The 17,617-nt window shown below is 44.3% G+C and overlaps 1 protein-coding gene across 2 annotated transcripts in view; it reads left to right on the top strand.

Annotated features, from left to right (window-relative positions):
• Slc37a3 (solute carrier family 37 member 3) overlaps window positions 1–17,617 on the top strand; it is a 38,618-nt gene that overhangs the window by 8,852 nt on the left and 12,149 nt on the right. For both annotated transcript variants that reach the window (XM_055602027.1, XM_055602026.1), the window contains 6 exons: window positions 2,054–2,213; window positions 4,778–4,886; window positions 8,498–8,590; window positions 10,460–10,543; window positions 12,513–12,658; window positions 15,223–15,319. In XM_055602027.1, coding sequence (XP_055458002.1) covers window positions 2,125–2,213; window positions 4,778–4,886; window positions 8,498–8,590; window positions 10,460–10,543; window positions 12,513–12,658; window positions 15,223–15,319 — 618 coding nt within the window. In that variant the 5' untranslated portion in view covers window positions 2,054–2,124. The remainder of the gene's footprint in view (window positions 1–2,053; window positions 2,214–4,777; window positions 4,887–8,497; window positions 8,591–10,459; window positions 10,544–12,512; window positions 12,659–15,222; window positions 15,320–17,617) is intronic.

Here is a 17,617-nt window from a genome sequence, read left to right as displayed (position 1 = left end):
TGTTGGAGAGAGTTGGTTGTCTCCTCCCTGTGTGGGTCCTGGGGGTCCAACTCAGGTCATCAGGCTTGGCAGCACGTGTCCTAAAGGACTGAGCCACTCAGCTCTTACATTACTGAAGAGCTGGCCTTGGCTCTCATATTACACTTTGCATTTTATATCTTATACTCTTAGAGTGTTTTGAGGTGGAATGTGTTCAGGTAATAGAACTGGTTCCTTTCACCCCCCATTTTTTTTTTTTGTCTTATGTAGCCTCAGACTGGCCTAGGACTCACTATATCAAGGATGACCTTGAATTTCTGATGCCTCTGCCTCCACCTCTTCAGTGATGGCATTACAGGCATGCATCATCATGCCTGGTTTATATGGTGCCAGGGATCAAACTCGGAGCTTCCCATTTGCCGGGCAAGCACTCTGACAAGACCAAGAACTGTAATTTTAGTAGCAATATTTGATAGCTCTTGTTTTCGAACTTCTGGAATTATAAAGTTTTTTATTGTGTCAGAATTTTTAGGAGTCTTACTGTCCTTATAAATGTCCTCATTTTCCAGAAGGAATGATTTTAAAAGTGAAATTAGCTACATTCTGTTTCTCTGTGGCTAAAACACTTATCTTTCGGGGGATGTTCAGTTACTTGTTCTGCACCCTGGGCTAGTCTTGAACTTTTGATTCTGCCTCACTCTCCTGCATACTAGGATTGTGAGCCACCATGTGGTTGCTGGGAATCGAACCCAGGACCTCTGCGAGAGCCGACAGTGCTCTTAGCCACTGAGCCATCTCTCCAGCTCCCTCTAGGTTTTTTTAAAGATTTATTATTATTATTATTTATTATGTGTGTATGCATGTAGGTCTGTGCACATGAGTGCAGGTTCCCACAGAGGCCAGATGCAGCAGATCCCCTAGCGTTGGAGCTAGACATTGTGAGCTGCCTGATAGAGATGCTGGGAAGTGAACTCGGGTCCTCTGGAAGCTCAGTCCATGCTCCCAGCACTGAGCCCTCCTCAGCCCTGTGCAGATATTTTCTTATTTTAATCAGAGTTTCTTAGAACTTTTGTTTTTAAATTTACTATCTCAGTTCTTCTGAGTTGTTCTTTTACTTCCTTTGGTTTTTCTGTAAGAATGAGTACCTTTCTTCTAGTTTGCACGACTGTTCCTTCTCCTTCTCCCACCGCAGGACTAGCCAGCGACTACAAAACATAATATATATATATATATATATATATAGTTACTTTTTTAACTTTTATTAATTACACTTTATTCACTTTTTATTCCCCCATAAACCCCTCCCTCCTCCCCTCCCAATCCCACCTTCCCTCCTTTTTCACGAATGCCCTTCCCTAAGTCCACTGATAGCGGAGGTCCCCCTCTCCTTTCTGATCTTAGTCTATCAGATCTCATCAGGAGTGGCTGCATTGTCTTCCTCTGTGGCCTGGTAAGGCTGCGCCCCCCCCCCCCTCAGGGGGAGGTGATCAAAGAGCAGGCCAATCAGTTCATGTCAGAGACAGTTCCTGTTCCCATTACTATGGAAGCCACATGGTCACTGAACTGCCATGGGCTACATCTGTGCAGGGGTTCTAGGTTATCTCCCTGCATGGTACTTTGTTGGAGTATAAGACTCTGGAAAGACCCCTGTGTTCAAATTTTCTGGTTCTGTTGCTCTCCTTGTGGGGTTCTTATCCTCTCCAGATCTTACTATTTTCAATTGAGTTTTCTGGTACTGGGTACCCCATGAGATGACAGTGTGATTATTTGTTACCTGGTCATAAACCTACCAATTCAGACTTTATAAAATTTATTTCAGTATTTCAGAGAGTATATGTGTGTGTGTGTGTGTCTATATCTTTCTCTCTCTCTGTATGTGTGTGTGTTTGAGACCTGTCTCCTGTAGCCCAGTTTGGCTTCAGACTTAATTTGTAGCTGAAGATGACCTTGAGCTAACTCTCCATCCTTCTGCCTCAGCTTTCCAAGTGCTGAAATTACAGGTGTGTGTCAACAGGTCTGCTTTTTGTGTGAAAAAAAAAAAAAAAAAGTCAATAATGTGTCTTTTTCTTTCCAGAAAGAAGAAACAATGTAATTGAGTCACTCTGAGGACTTTGAGGTCCAGGTGAAGAGGGAGGTGGGAAGAGCATGGCCTGGCCGAGATTTTTGCAGAGGGGAGCTCTGCTCCCTGGCTTCAGCCATCACCATGTCGCCGTGTTCCTGCTCACTTTCTTCAGGTAACGGCTTGCTGATATGCTTGTCTTTTGCCTTTGGGAACGATACTGCATCAGATAGCCAAGTGTGCTGGTTGGCACAGGCCGCCAGAGAAATAGATAGCTTCCTTGTTTGTTGTTTTGAGATAAGGTTTCTCCGTGATACCTTCCTTTTGCATATGTGTTTTTTGGGGGCGCGTGGAACTCACAGCGTCAAGCATGCGGAGCGCATGTGCTGTCACGAGCTGCACCTCTGGCTCTCAGTTGTACTTTTTCTCCCCTAAATATTTAATAACACCCTTGTAAGGCAACTTTTTGAGATAAGGTCTTACCATGTCAACCTGGCTATGTAGACCAGGCTGGCCTTGAACTTACAGAGATCCACTTGCCTCTTCCTCCTGAGTGGTAGGATTAAAGGTGTACACGACCATACCCAGCCACAGTTTAACCTTTTTTAAAAATTTAACGTGTCTGAGTGTTTTGTACATGTGTAGCACGTGCCTGTAAGTCCTACATGCATGCAGCGTCTGTGGAGGCTGGAAGATTGGATCTCTTGGAACTGGAGTAACGTGGTCGTGAACCACCACATGGCTTCTCAGAACTGAACCTGGTTCCTCTTTAAGAGCAGCAGGCATTCTTAACCACTGAGCCATCTCTCCAGATCTCATCATTCAATTTTAAAATTTTATTTTAGTTGATTTTTGTTGCAATAGGGGTAAAATCTCAGCATTTTACCTGTGCTTAGCCTGTACTTACCCACAGAGCAGTACACTGCATTTTTATTTATTTATTTACTTAGTGGCTCTGGGGATAGAATTCAGTCCTTGCACTAGGATAATTTTAGGCCTAGCACCTGAGCTTCATTCCCACCCTTTCATTTTTATTGAGACAAGGTGTGTGTGTATGTGTATACATATATGTATATAATATATGTATATAGTATATATACATGTATGTATATAGTTTTGTTTTGTTTTTTGAGACAGTTTTTCTGCATAGCTTTGGCTTTCCTGGAACTCACTCTGTAGACCAGTCCGGCCTTGAACTCAGAGATCTTCCTGCCTCTGCCCCCTGAGGGTTGGGATTAAAGGTGTGAGCCACCACACTTGGCTTTATATTATATCATACACATATGATACCCACAAGCACATATATGCATGCATATATGTATATGCATGTATATATGTATATACATATATATATATATAAAACTCAGGTTAGCCTTGAAATCACCATCCTACCTCTGCCCTTCTATTATAGATGTGCATTCTGGTATCCCCATTGTACTTCATTAATAACTTTAGGCAGGAAGAAGTCCAGGTCATTTTGCTCTCCAAGGGTTATATGACAGTTTGGTAACATTTTGATTGTCTTGATGGAGGGTTACCATTTTTATTTAGTGTTAGAGACTAGGAGTGCTCCTAAGTGTCTCACCTTGAACCAAGAACTCGTTGACATAAAATGTTGCAGAGGCTGCGGTCTGTTATTGGGTGCTCTTTATGGAAACAGAGGCTTGTGAACAAAGGATGTGTGCATTCTGGAGATGGATGCGCAGAGCCTCCTAGAGCAGCACAGGTGAGAGAGATGTGTAAGGGATTTTTATAACTCCTGAGGGTCAGCAGCCCCTAAGTAGTCAGCTGACTGGAGGGATCGTCCATGTTTATGATTCTATAGCCCTGCGTGACCTCTTTAGTGATAGAACAGAAACCAGTACAGTCAGGGGTAGGGGCCTGTTATATGTTGCCCTCTTATCTAACTGTTTTGATATATTTTATTATTCATTTGTTTATTTATTCATTTATTTCTTATGGGTATGCTCTCTGCCATGGTGTGAATGTGGAGGTCGGAGACAAGTTCTTAGAGCTGGTTCTCTCTTTTTACCATGTGCTCTGGGGGACTGAATCTTGGGAGATAGGTTCCTTTAGCCACCAAGCCATCACCAGTCCTATCACCAGTCCTACCCCTCCAATAATAAATTTGGAAAGTGGTTCTTTGGTCTTACAAGAGTTGCTAGATAATTTTGACAGCTTGGCTTAGGGCTCTCCATTTGTGAGAATGGGGCCAGGCATCTTTGTGATGGAAAGCTGGAAATCTAAGAAAGAGCTACTGAATGGCTGTGCTGGGAGTGTCCAGTGGTTGCTGAAGACCCAGATGCTTTCCAGAACCAGCACCAGGCCTTAAGGTCGATGCAGCCAGTCACATCCAGTTCCAAGGTAAGTTATGCACAAACAATGGAATCATAAAGAGGACAACAGTGACACACACACACACACACACACGTTGGTTTTTCAAGAAAAGGTTTCTCTCTGTAGCCCTGGCCGTCCTGGAACTTACTATGTAGACCAGGCTGGCCTCAAACTCAGAGATCTGCCTGCTACTGCTTGCTCGGTGCTGTGATCAAAGGCATATATCGCCATCATCCAGCTAGCAGAGTCTGTGTTAACTGGTAGTTTTTACAAAGCAGCAAACAGTTTTCTTTTTTGTAAAGCTTCCAAACTCAAATAAAGCAAATGTGCATATGTCTGATTTTTGTTGAGTGCTGTTTTCTTTGCTTCTCATCAGTTGTGTTTTCTCTCTGTGTTTTGCAGTTATTCATTGCTCCATGCGTCAAGAAAAACCTTTAGCAATGTCAAAGTCAGCATTTCCAAACAGTGGACCCCAAATGCTTTCAATACGTCAGCCAACCTTCCTGAAGAGGTACGCAGAGTGTGGGCAAGAAGCTGAGAAGCGCTCTCCTGTCCACCTTTACACGTGCCTGCTAAACTCGTTTTTCCATCATCTGCTCAGTAGTTGGGAACAGCTCTCTGTGTCCTAGGCTTTGAGACCCAGACTGTTGTAATTCAGAGCCTTCAGTTTCGCCTTCGTACCTTGTTTCTCACTGTGTGAAATCACACAGGTCTGGCTTGCCTTCATCAAGTTTCACAAATGCTGTGCACATGTCTCCTGTGATTTTTTTAATGATTTATTTATTTTAATTTTATGTGCACTGGTGTTTTACATGCATGCATGTCTGTGTGAGGGCATCAGATCCCCTGGAACTGGAGGTATAGACAATTGTGAGCTGCCATGTGGGTGCTGGGAATTGAACTCAGGACTCTGGAAGAGCAGCCAGTGCTCTTAACCACAGAGCCATCTCTCCAGATCCTATGGTTTATTTTTTAGTTTTAGTTTTTATCTAGTCACACACCTTTCCTTTCTATCCCTCCTTCTTTCTTTCTTTCTTTCTTTCTTTTTTTTTAAGATTTATTTTTTATTTATACAACATTCTGCCTGCACACCAGATCTTACTATTGATGGTTGTGAGCCACCATGTGGTTGCTGGGAATCAAACTCAGGACCTTTGGAAGAACAGTGAGGGTTTTTAACCTCTGAGCCATCTCTCCAGCCCTCCCTCCCTCTTTCATTCTTTTTTTTAAAAATAGGGTCTTACTGTGAGGCCTTCGATGCTGGAGTAAAGGTGTGTGCTACCGAATCGAGCCTTTTTTTTTTGGAGACAGAATCTCTATGTAGCCCTGGCTGTCTTGGAACTTAACTCAGAGAGATCCACCTGCCTCTGTCTCCTGAGTTCTGGGAATAATGGCATGTGCTACCCGGCCTGGCTTCTTTTTCCTTCCTTCCATTTCTTTCTGTTTGGTTTTTTTTAAGACAGGGTTTCTTTGTATAACAGAGTCCTGGCTGTTTTGGACTCACTTTGTAGATCAGGCTAGTCTTGAACTCACAGAGATCTGTCTGTGCCTCCCAAGTACTTGAATTAAAGGTATGCATCGTGACACCAGTACCCACAGAGGCTGAAAAAGAACATTGGATTCTTTGGAGCTGGAGGGTAGGAGCTGCCCTGTGGGTGCTGGGAAGTGAACTCCAACAGGTGCTCTTAACTGAGGAGCCGTCTCTCCAACCCCTCTATAGCTGTTTTCTGTCTGAATTTTGCTTTTCCCTTTGGGATGAGATAAAATATCTCTTTGTTCTTTTTTGAAAAAAGAATTTTATTTATTTGTTTATGTGTTCTGAGTTTTGTTCTGGGGTATGTTCTTTTCTTCTACCTTGTAGTCCTAGAGACTGAAGCATTTTTTTATCAGCTCCTCAGTTCTCCTGTTGAGGCAAAACATCTTTGGCTCCTTCAGTTATAGTTTGGTGACACTTGAGCTCTCACTGTAGGATTCAGGAACAGTCTGCCTCCAGAAAACTAGGATTTGTTTTTTGGGATTCTGAATTGGCAGCCCCAAGACCACCCCAGGTTTGATAGGATGGGAGCACTCAGCATGTGTGATTTATTGCAGGAAAAGGGCATGAAGTGAAGTTACCAAAAGGAAACCAGCCATGCCTTTGCAGGTTCTCTCCCAGCAGGAGGCTGTGACAACATGTGTGAACTGCTGTCTACCTGGGAAGCCCATTGGAGTCTCATGCCCAGGGCTGGTTACATAGGCGCCCTCTGTGTGCCACATATTAAAATTCCAGGGTTCAGGATTGCTGGGTGCAGAAAGTGCTCTTACTGGGGAATAGTCTCTGTTAGGGAGGTCTGATGCTGAGGGGCCGGCCTTGTCAGCAGGCTTTGCTAAGGAGGGCCATCTTTGGCCTGTGGGTTGGCTCTTTCTGGAGTAATCATTACATTAGCTCTCCTGGAATAGCATTGGCTCTTTTGCTTGCTTGCTGGTTAATCAGTTCATCTTGATGCTGGGGATCGACCTCATCTGTACTAGGCAAGTGCTTCACTTCTGGGCTCTCCCCCCAGCTTTTTAGGTGCTGACTCTAGTTGATGTTACGGTAGGCATGAGTATCCCCTTTTTTCAGAGCTACCAATTTTGCAGTTTGGATTGATTGGCTCTACAGAAGTCAGGTTCCAGCCTGCCCTGGAGAGCTTTGTGCTCCTTTTTTGAGGCAAAGCTTCTCTATGTAACAGCCCTGGCTGGCTTGGAGCTTGCTCTGTAGACCAGGCGGGCCTGGAACTCACAGAGATCCCTCTGCATCTGCCTCCCGAGTGCTGGGATCAAGGGCGTGTGCCACCACTGCCTGGCCAAGTTTTGTGTTTCTTGACAGACCCATCCTCTGACCCAAGACAGAAATTCAGAATTACTTTAAATCCAGCATTTTTCCTTCTCTGACTTACACCACTAGCCTTTACTTTCTGTTAAAGTATTTGGGGGCTGGAAAGATGCTCAGGAGGTAAGAGCACTTGTCCTTGCAGAGGACCTGAGTTCAGGAGCTCAGTTTCAGTTCAGGGGATCCAGTGCCTCTGGCCTCCATGCACTTACAAGCACGCATGTGCACGCTTCTCTTCCTTCCCCCTACTGTGGGAGGTAGAAATAAAGATAAATCTTAAATGTTTTTTTAAATTGCATTTATTTATTTTGTGTGTATTAGCGAGGGTGTGTGCATGCCACAGCACATATGTAGAGACATCTGAGGACATCTTCTGGGTCCACTTTCTCCTTTCTCCACTGGCTGTTGCAGATTGAACTCAGGGAGTGTTTATTATACCTGCTGAGCTACCTTGCAGACCCTAGAAATAAATCTTAAAAAAGAATACCGCTGACTGTAAAATTTCTCTTAATATTCTTAAGTAAGCAGTCTAACCCCTGCATTACCCACAAGCAGATTTGTGTCCTGCCCACAGCTCTCCTGGGTTCATTTGTAGTCTCCCTGCAACTCCTGCTTCAGGCAACGTCTGATCTGGGAAGCTGGTTTTATTCAATTTTTAAAATTAATTTTAAAATTATGTATATAAGTGTTTTGCTTGTATATATGTGCACCATGTGTGTGCCTGGTTCCAGTGGAGGCCAGAAGAGGGCCTCAGACTCTCAGGAACTGGATCTGTGGATGGTTGTGAGTCACTCTGGATGCTAGGAAGTGAACGTGGATCCTCCGAAAGAGCAGCCAGTGCTTCTGTCACTGTGTCATCTCTCCAGCTCAGGAAGTTGTTTTTAAAGTATGTAAAATATGGCCTTCCTGGATGGAAGCACACAGTTTCTCCAACTGCTGCGTGTGTACACATTGCCTAGTCTTCTTACTGAAGATTAGGTCATCAGCTTCTCAGCATTTTGGCTTAAGAGAAAAGGTATGCTAAGGAGCATCCTGAATGCACTGGAAGCAGCAGCAGGGCCTTGTCAGAGCTTTTCATGCGGGAACTCTGGTCAGGGATGCCACCCTTTTCTTGTGTGCCTGTGTTGCCTTATCAGAGGTCACTGCCTCACTCTTCACCAGCAGGGTGGCGCAGGCACCAGCAGGATGGTGGGCAGGCACAGTGGTGGGCGCCGTCGGTTGAAAGGTGGGGTACTGATCTCAGCGGAGTGACTTGCCCTGTGTTTCTGCAGATCTGGAGCAGCAACCATTTGTTCCCCAGTGCAGAGGAAGCCACTCTTTTTCTAGGAACACTAGATACCATTTTTTTGTTCTCCTATGCTGTGGTAAGTCTTAAAATTATGTAGTTTTTTGTTCCTTTTTGTTTTTTAAATAGCTTAATTTTTTGTATATTAAAATTATATTATTATTTATAATTTTTATATAATTTGTACATGTGTTTATACATACAATTATTATTTTAATTTTTAAATAACTAATTTTTATTATAAAATTTTTTATTCTGAGACATGTAGTTTTCAAAGTTATTAGATACTTTATATAGTAAATATGCTTGTAACTCTTTTTGTTATATAAGAAAGACACTCTTATTCTAAATTAACTTATTTACTTATTTTTTTAATGTGTGAGTGTTTTTCCTGTGTGTATGTAAGTGCAGTAGATGCCTATCTGGCACTCTTGGATGTTAGAAGAGGAGGGCCTCAGAGCTGTAGAAACTGGAGTCAGATGGTTGTGAGCCACCATGTGAGTGCTGGGTACGGAACCTCAGACTTCCGAAGAGCAGCCAGGGCTCTCAATGGCGGAGACATCTCTTCAGCCCAAATTTAATTTTTTTAAATCTATTATATAAAATTTTAATATATAGTATTAAAATTGTATTGTTATATAATACATAATTATATTATTTTAATTTTTAAATAACTACTTTTTTTTTTTTAATTGTGGTGCTAGGAATCAAACCTAGCGCTTCTAAAATATTTTTTTTTGTTTGTTTTTGAGACAAGCTCTCTGTGTTGCTGTGGCTGTTCTAGAGCTCTATGTAGACCAGGCTGGCCTCAAACTCACAAGATCCTCCGGTCTCTGCCTCCCAAGTCCAGGGATTAAAGATGTACTACACCCTGCCTGGTGGATTTTCTGATTTTACATATGGGCATTTTGCCCGAATGTATGTCTGTACATCACTTGTGTGCCTGGTGTCTGAGAAACAGGGCATCAGGTGCTGAAAACTGACTTACAGACAGTTTTGAACCACCGTGTGAGTTCTGGGAGTCAGACCCTGGAAGAGCAGCCAGCGCTCCTAACCACTGAGCTATCTTTCTAGCCCCAAATTGGTTGTTTCTGTCTATCTCCCTTTCTTTCCATGGCTTCCAGGCATTCTGCTTTCTTACCCAAAAGAGAACCGAGAGCTTGTTCACAAATGGCACTGGGTCTGTGTATGCTGTGCTTCCAGTGTGGAGGGACAGACAGTTGTGACGTGTGTCACCAAAGGGTTTAGCACTATCAAGGCAGTCGGTTTGTTTAAATAGTTGGTTTGTGTCACTTTAGGTCTGAAGTCAAGGTAGTGACTCATTTTATACATTAGTGGCAGAAATGTACCGTGCTGCCCTTGTGTGCGCTGAGTTCTCAGGATTTAGTTGCTGCTGGGCCCTGGGGGAAGGTAGCCACTATGCCTCTCATTGGTTATTGTGATATCCTGAGAGCCAAGAGGCACAGGCAGCTACAGTACATAGTGAGACCCGTCCTGTGCCTTACAAGTCACCACTAGACTGTGCACGTGTGGCAACACTTTTTTTTTTTCTGAGACAGGGTTTCTCTGTGTAGCCTTGGCTCTCCTGGACTCACTTTGTAGTCCAGGCTGGGTTCAAACCCACCAAGAGATTCACCTGCCTCTTCATCCCAAGTGCTGTGATTAAAGGCGTGCGCCACCACATCCAGCTTGTGTCAACTCCTAACTCCAACTGCAGACGGTTCAGAGAGCCCTGCAGGAAGGCGAGGACTACTTCTTAATCCAACTCATCTGGAAAATGAAGTGTATTTGGGAGCTTGTGTATGGACATTTATTAGTGTAGACTGTGAATAAGGTTTGATTTTTTTTTTTTCTACTCCCCTCCTTTTTTAGTTTGCCTCATTTGTAATGTGTTCTCCCAGCTTACTGTTACTATTTAGAGCCATAAAATGAAATGCCTCATTTTTAGGGCCTTTTTATCAGTGGCATCGTTGGGGATCGGCTGAATTTGCGATGGGTTCTGTCTTTCGGCATGTGCTCTTCTGCATTTGTGGTAAGTTGGAAGATTTTATGATTATCATAGTTATTACTGGGCTAGCCAGGTGACTTAGTAGTTAAAAATGCAAATCTGATGACCTGAGTTCAGTCCTCATCCCATGTGGATGGAGAGACACTAGGCCTGAAAGTTGCCCTCTGACCTCCACCCTCTCATGTGGGTACCCCTACTCAGGCTTGCATATCATAAACATAAACACACTGATAATAAATGAAATTAAAAAATAAAGTTACTACTATTTTGATCAGATGTTCTAGAATTTTAGTTAACCCTTCTCCACCTCTGTCTAGAGTAGAGGAGTGAGACTGGTCTTCCTGTCGTCATCCCATGTGTCTTTGACAGGCAGATCTTTTTAAAGCAAGACTCTTGTTGTCCTTCCTTGATTCACATACTCTGAAAATAGCCTAGTGCTAGGGCTCTCTGGAGCCTGCCAGTCATGCTTGCTTGCCTATCTTTGCTCTTGACAAACTAACCACTTTCTGATTCCCTAACCTGGCCACTGTTTTCTACCTCAGATGGCCCTCGTGTCATAGCCTGGTGACACCCCCCCCAGCTCACCTCTTTCCAAGTCACTGGTCCTGACACTTCCTGCTGTGCTCAGGCCTCTTCTGAGTTCTTGCTGTCTTTCATCCCTGTCCCCCCAACCTGTGCATGTGCCTTAGTCTTACTTTCCAGAGTAAGACCACAGACCCTGCTGGGCAGCCTGTGCTGGCTCCTCTTCTTCTGGTTTTCTGACTCAGACTCTGCAGTGTTTCACCTTTCTTATTTGCAAAGAGGATGTTCAGATCCCATCCTCCGGACATTGCAGTGAGGATACTGTGTGTGTGTGTGTGTCTGTACGAGGGCTGTCAGGGGCTGTGCAAGACAGGATCCATATCAGAGTCACCATTACTGCTTACTGCCAGTTAGGAAGGAGTTTTTATTGATTAAGTCAGCTCCTAGACTTTAGTTAGGTTCTGACTTGTACTTTCGATGTCTGCCATTTACATACAGGAAAAAAACTTTAAAGTTTTAGAAATCAGAGCACTTTGTTCATAAACTGATGACCTGCACTTATTTATACATGCTTTTTTAATATTTGAAAACATTCAAGTGTATACGTAGACCCTTTTTGTAATCCTGTTTCCACAAAAAGCAAGGCTGAATAACTACCTCTCCCTCTTCCCAGCCACCGGCAACCACTGACCATTTTTCTGTCCTTGTAGTTTTGCTTATTCCAGAATTTTACAACTGAGATCTGACAGTAGTCTGCTTACATGCCAAGTCCCCTCAAAATAGACTCTGACTGTGAATAAAATGTTCCTTTGAGCAAAATGCCTGGGGGAAAAAATAGGCCCATGGTAGAAGCTGCTGAATAATTCAGCAGACAACAGACAGGATTCACTTATGAGTGAACTTAATAGTTGCCATAGCAACAGCTGGGCTTACCTTGATGCTCAGCCCCTGGTTCTGTCCAGACCAAACATGCACATGTGGGTTTGTGTGGTGCCTCAGCCCTCTGGATTGCCATTCCCAGAGAGCAGATGGAAGAAGATGGAGTTCTTCTAGAGTGGAAGGTGCAAGTTGAAGGGAGAGAGGGAGTGTGTGTGTGTGTGTGTGTGTGTGTGTAGGAGCGTACATACAGAAACCAGTAGAGGAGAGTGTGGGTTCTGTTTTATCATGTCCACCTTGCTCTCTTGAGGCAAGGCTGAACTTGGCGCTTGGCTGGCATCTCTCAAAGCTCCAGCAGTCTTGCTGTTTGCATCCCATATAGCGCTGAGGTTATAAGGGTACTCACTCAGGTTTTTACCTGGGTGCTAGGGATTTGAACTTGGGTCTTCATACTTTCATAGCAAGAATGCTTACCCTCTGAGCTATCTCCCCATCCCATGAATATATTTTTTGTGTATCCTGGAAAGCAGTTAGTTGGGTATATCAAAAGTGTCCATGTGAATGTCACATGTCCCTTTTTTTCCTTCTCTCGAAGGTGTTTGTCTTTGGTACTCTTACGGAATGGCTGCACTTCTACAACAAGTGGCTCTACTGTGGCCTGTGGATTGTGAACGGCCTGCTGCAGTCCACGGGCTGGCCCTGTGTGGTTGCTGTGATGGGCAACTGGTTTGGGAAAGCTGGGTATGCTGCTTCCTTCCTCTGACTTCATTGATGTTGGACCATTGAGTCTGTTGACTCAGTGCTTTAGAGCATGCCTCATCTTCTGTTTTAGACTGAGCAGTTCTGGGATAGAAAGTCCATGGCACAGTGTTGTGGACCTCAGTGGTGGTCTAAGACACCCAACGAGGCACATTCGCAAGGCTGTATGTCCCAGTTAATCCTTCTTAAGCTTTTCTCCTTTAGAAACTGTACTAGCCCCACCTTTGTGCCATCCAGTATATGTGTTCCTTTGAGTGTAGCCGCCTTTGCCATGTTTTGAGATTGTGTGGTTGTCTTATCATTACAGTAATAATAAGGAAACTTAGCCCAAAAGGTATCCATGAAAGTTGGGACACTGCTCAGTGATAGAGCAATTGTGTGTAACATGTAAAGGATACTGCCAGTAGAGAGAAAAAAGTTACCCGTGTGACATGCCTAAGGTCACAAGCATGGGCTCTAGTTCAGATGTTGCTACGTTTTGGGGCTTAGATTGAGCACTGCCCTGCCCCTCAGCCTTTGTGTTAGAGCGTGTTGGACTTGGCATGTATGGTGTGGGCTGCAGAGTGAAGGAAGATCCCTGTTGAGGGATCGTCCAGCCTGTCCCGGAAGAAGCCATGCCGAGTTCATAGGATGGAAAATAAGCCGAGTGAACTAGACTTGCTTTGTGGTTTGTCATTGTTGGTGAAGCTCCTGTTGTAGAAACAGTGTTGACTTGGAGTTTGGTTAGTTTTGCTGCATCAGTGTGTATATGTTGTCAGGGACATGCTCATCTCCTGTCTGGTTTCTCCGCGTGTTTGCTCTTACACATGGGAAACGGGCGCGGCAGGCCTTCCCTTCCACTGTGCTGTTCAGCATACGCTCTGGCAGGTGCTTCGCAGCCTCCATCTTCCCCAGTTTCATATCTCGGAGCTCCCTTGGTCATAAAAAATCTGTAATGCTGGGAAAGTTCACCTATAAACTGTCTTGTGGAATGATAAGTACCATTCAAGAGTTCTCTGATTATATTTCAGTGTGCTATCGCCATCTGCTTAATTCTGACCATAGGTTAGCATGATTACGTTGTAAACACATTTTCTTTTTGTTTCGTTTAAAAAAAAAAAAACAACAAAAAACAGTGGTGAAACTGGAGATGCACAGGGATTCATGCATTGCATACCAGGCAAGTGTTCTACCACAGAATTTTATCCTCCAGCCATTTAAATTTTTTTTTCTTTTTCCTTTTTCTTTTGAGACAGAGTCTCACCATGTTACCCTGACTAGCGTAGACCAGGCTGGCTTCAAACTCAAAGATCCATCTGTTCTGCCTCCCAGGTGTGTGCTCCCTACCCAGCCTAAAATTTCTGGTCTCTTTATGTAGCCCTGGCTGTCCTAGAATTCACCATGTAGACCAGCCCGGCCACAGACTCAGAGGTCCACCTGCCTCAGCCTCCTGAGCGCTAAGATTACAGTCATGCGGCACATGCCTGGCAGGAAGGCTTTGTGCTTTCAGGGCGGCAGTGTGTGGCGATGCTGATAGAAGGAGGCTAACCTGGTTTGCAGGGCCTTGGCCTGTGTATGAACACTCAGGCTCAAGGCGTAGCCCAGCTGGGAAGTCTTTCAAGAATGCCATGCTGGCAGGGAAAAGATGATGAAACTGTGAGTACTGACTGAGAGTGGCGGCTCTGTGCCTTGGCAGCCAGCTGCCAGGGGTCCATTGTGGGTGTGGAAGGGCATCTGAAGGGACCTTCCATCTCCAGGGTTGCTGCCAACTAAGGCTTGGTTCATGCCGGTGGGAGAAAGCCTTTGAGGTAGCGTCTTACTGTAGAGACCAGACTGGTCTTGAACTTGTGATCCCCTGTCCTGGCCTCTGAAGTGCCAGGAGACTGATGAAAAAAAAGCAACTGTAGTGAGAGAAGTCAGGTGAGTATTGCTTTAGACTGACTTCTTGGGAACCTTAACAGTAATTCACAAAGTCCATTGAGACTGTGTGCCAGAAGTCACAGTTTTCACAGGTCAGATTCTTGTCAGCTGGCACCTTGGTCCTGGTATGCTGACCTGCTCCCCCTAGGACCTCCTCCATGGGTTTTACTATTTTTACAGTATTGGAGCTTTTCATCTTTTGTTTTTTTTTTTTTTTTTTTTTTTTTTTGTTTTGTTTTTGTTTTGAGACAGGGTCTTGCCATGTAACATAGATGCCTTGAACTTGCTACAGTTCTGCTCTAGCTTTGAAGTGTGTGGATTAAAGGCATAAGTCACCATACTTGGCTTCTTTTCTTCAACTCTTTTTCTTTAACCCGCCCTATAAGGAACTGAGGACTTTACTGTTGCTATACAAGTGCTCTGCCTCTGAACTCAGTGTCCAACCTATAAGTGAAAATTTAATATCATTGAACCTTAGAGGAATCTGGTTTTATCATTCTGGTGTAGTTTTCAAATGTTAAATAGAATATTAATTTTTTTTTTTTTTTTTTTGGTAATGCACATCTTTACTGTTTCAGCCATTTTTCATTTTGACCTGCGCATAGAATCCTCTGATATACTGCTTTTGGTTTTCTATTATTCCTTAGCCGAGGAGTTGTCTTTGGTCTCTGGAGTGCCTGCGCTTCGGTGGGCAATATTTTGGGAGCATGCTTGGCCTCATCTGTTCTGCAGTATGGTTATGAGGTGGGTATTTCTTTCTCATTTTGTATGTGTGCATTTTCTCTTACTGTCTAACCAAAGGTGACCTTGAACTCCTCATCCTCTTCTCTTTCCAAGTGCTATGATTACAGGCACGCACCATCATGCCTGGCAAGAAGGCTTTGTGCTTTTGGAGCCACAGCTTGTGATGTTATTGATAGAAGGAAGCTAGTTTGTTTTGCAGGGGCCTGGGTCTGTGTAATGAACACCAATACTCCAGTTGTAGCCCAGAATGCAAGAAGGGAAAAGATGATTTAAGAACCTGAGGGTACTGAGCAAGAGTGGGTGTGCGGGCAGCCAGCCGCCAGTGGTCCATTGTGGGTGTGAAGAGCCTCTGAAGGGACCTTCTATCTCCAGGGTATGCTGCCAGCTAAGGGTTAGTTCAAGCCAGTGGGAGGAAGCCTTTGGGGTAGGGCATATTCAATCTGCTGAGCATTTAGGGTGTCTGAATGAGGTGGGGTGGTAGATTTGCAGCTGGCACAAGTTTAAGCCTGTGCATGTAGAAAGAGGGATAAAGACAGATCACTTTCTTTCTGACCTCTGAGCCTTCTGGGAATATCATCATGCGATGTTGCCAATTGTTTGGATTGTTGTAACTGCTTTGAATTCCTGAGGCATCAAATGATCAAGAAAGCCCTAGGCATCCATCCCAAATATCCCTAGGAGTTGGAGTGATGCTAGAAGTGAAACTCCCCTAGAAAATAGTCCCTAGGGCCAACAGAACAAGAAGCTGGGTGTAAGCGACTGTATCACAGTGCTGAGTGTGTGGAGAATAGTCTTTGTTCTGCCTTCTAATGCGTCTGTGTGAGTGAAGAAAAAGAAGTATGCAAATTATCTGTAAGTCCTGGAAGGTACATTTTGAATATAGTTCTTGGATTTTTATTTTGAACCAGTAAGTTACTTTTTATAGAAAAGTAATTAAGTAGATAAGAGAACGACAGAAATACTATACTGTGTATTTACTGGCTTGGTAAAATCCAGGTTGGTAAGCTGTTGTGGTCTTGAGGTTGTTGGCAATGTCTGTCAAGTTACTCTGGCCGAGCTGCTCCATCTCCAGGAAGTAGTGGTGTGTGTGAATGTCCCTACACATGCACAAACAAACGTTAGCTGCAGTTATCGCAACATCGTTGTAACAGGCAAAGATTGATGTTACAGGTCAGCTGACAGGGAAGTGTTAAACTCTGATGCACCTGTTGGAAGACTCGGAGTAGCTGGGAAGTAGAATCAGAAGCTCAGAACTGAAAGAGGTCAAAACACTGGGAAGATCTCACAGGCCACAAGCAGGCCAAGCAGTGTGGCTTCAGATGCCATCTGTGTGTTTATTAGCTTGTATGAAGGTGGGATTAGCTTGCCTGTTTCCTAGTGGTCCGGGGAGAACTGCAGCCATACAGCAGCGGTTTTATATTTGGACAGTTGAGAATTGATTGGAAGGGTGGGGAAGGGTGGGAGGAATAGGATTTACTCCACATCTTAATGCTTGTTTTCTTGAATAGAATGCCTGGCCAGAAACTAGGATAATTAAACATAAGTTGCTCTTTCAGAGAATAGATGTTTTGCCCAGGTAGAAGCAGCCTGTCATCCTTCACAATCAGCTTTTCTTTTTTCTAGGCTGTTTTTATACCTGTCACACCTGGATTGTACTAATTGGTGCAAATGTGAATTCACTCACACCTGTGCTGCTGCAGGATCTGGATTCTAGAATACTGCTTTAATTTTGTCATTCACTTGCTCAAAAACTATGACTCATTTCAATAAGTCAGCTGGACAGCTTGGCTCTTGAGTCTTTTCCTCCTGACGTCCACTCCCAGGGGACAGAACCTTCTGGGAGCATGCAGGGAACACCCCCTCTCAGCCCCAGCCTGGGAGCACTGCTGCCCTTAAACGTCATCTAGCTGTGTCATCTAGCCCTTCCCGGCTGCTGCGTCCTCTGACGCCTGTGTTTCTTCTCACTAGGCCTGCTCTTTTTGTTCTTTCAGCTCTGTGCTGCCTTGCCTTTTCACATTGTTTTGGGTATTGTTTACTCCCTTCAACTGGATTAAATGTCTTCAAGGGCAGATACTCTGTAAAAGTTTGGATAATGAAAAAAATGAGATGGGGGGCAGGCTAATCTTGATTGTCCAAGCCTAATAGTTCACTTATCCAGGTGAGCCTTAGGAAGATGCGGTGGGGAATCACCGTAGGGTGCTTGCTACAGTGTGGCCGGGAAGTGTGGGGTACTGAAGTCCCTGTCCCCGTCCTTCCTGTCCCGCCCCTGCCCTCACGGACCGTCCTGAACGACCACCC

Source organism: Psammomys obesus, unplaced genomic scaffold (genome assembly GCF_907164565.1).
Source record: "Psammomys obesus unplaced genomic scaffold, mPsaObe1.curated_primary_1811, whole genome shotgun sequence".
NCBI classification, from domain to species: Eukaryota; Metazoa; Chordata; class Mammalia; order Rodentia; family Muridae; genus Psammomys; species Psammomys obesus.
This window is presented reverse-complemented; position numbering and strand designations above follow the sequence as displayed.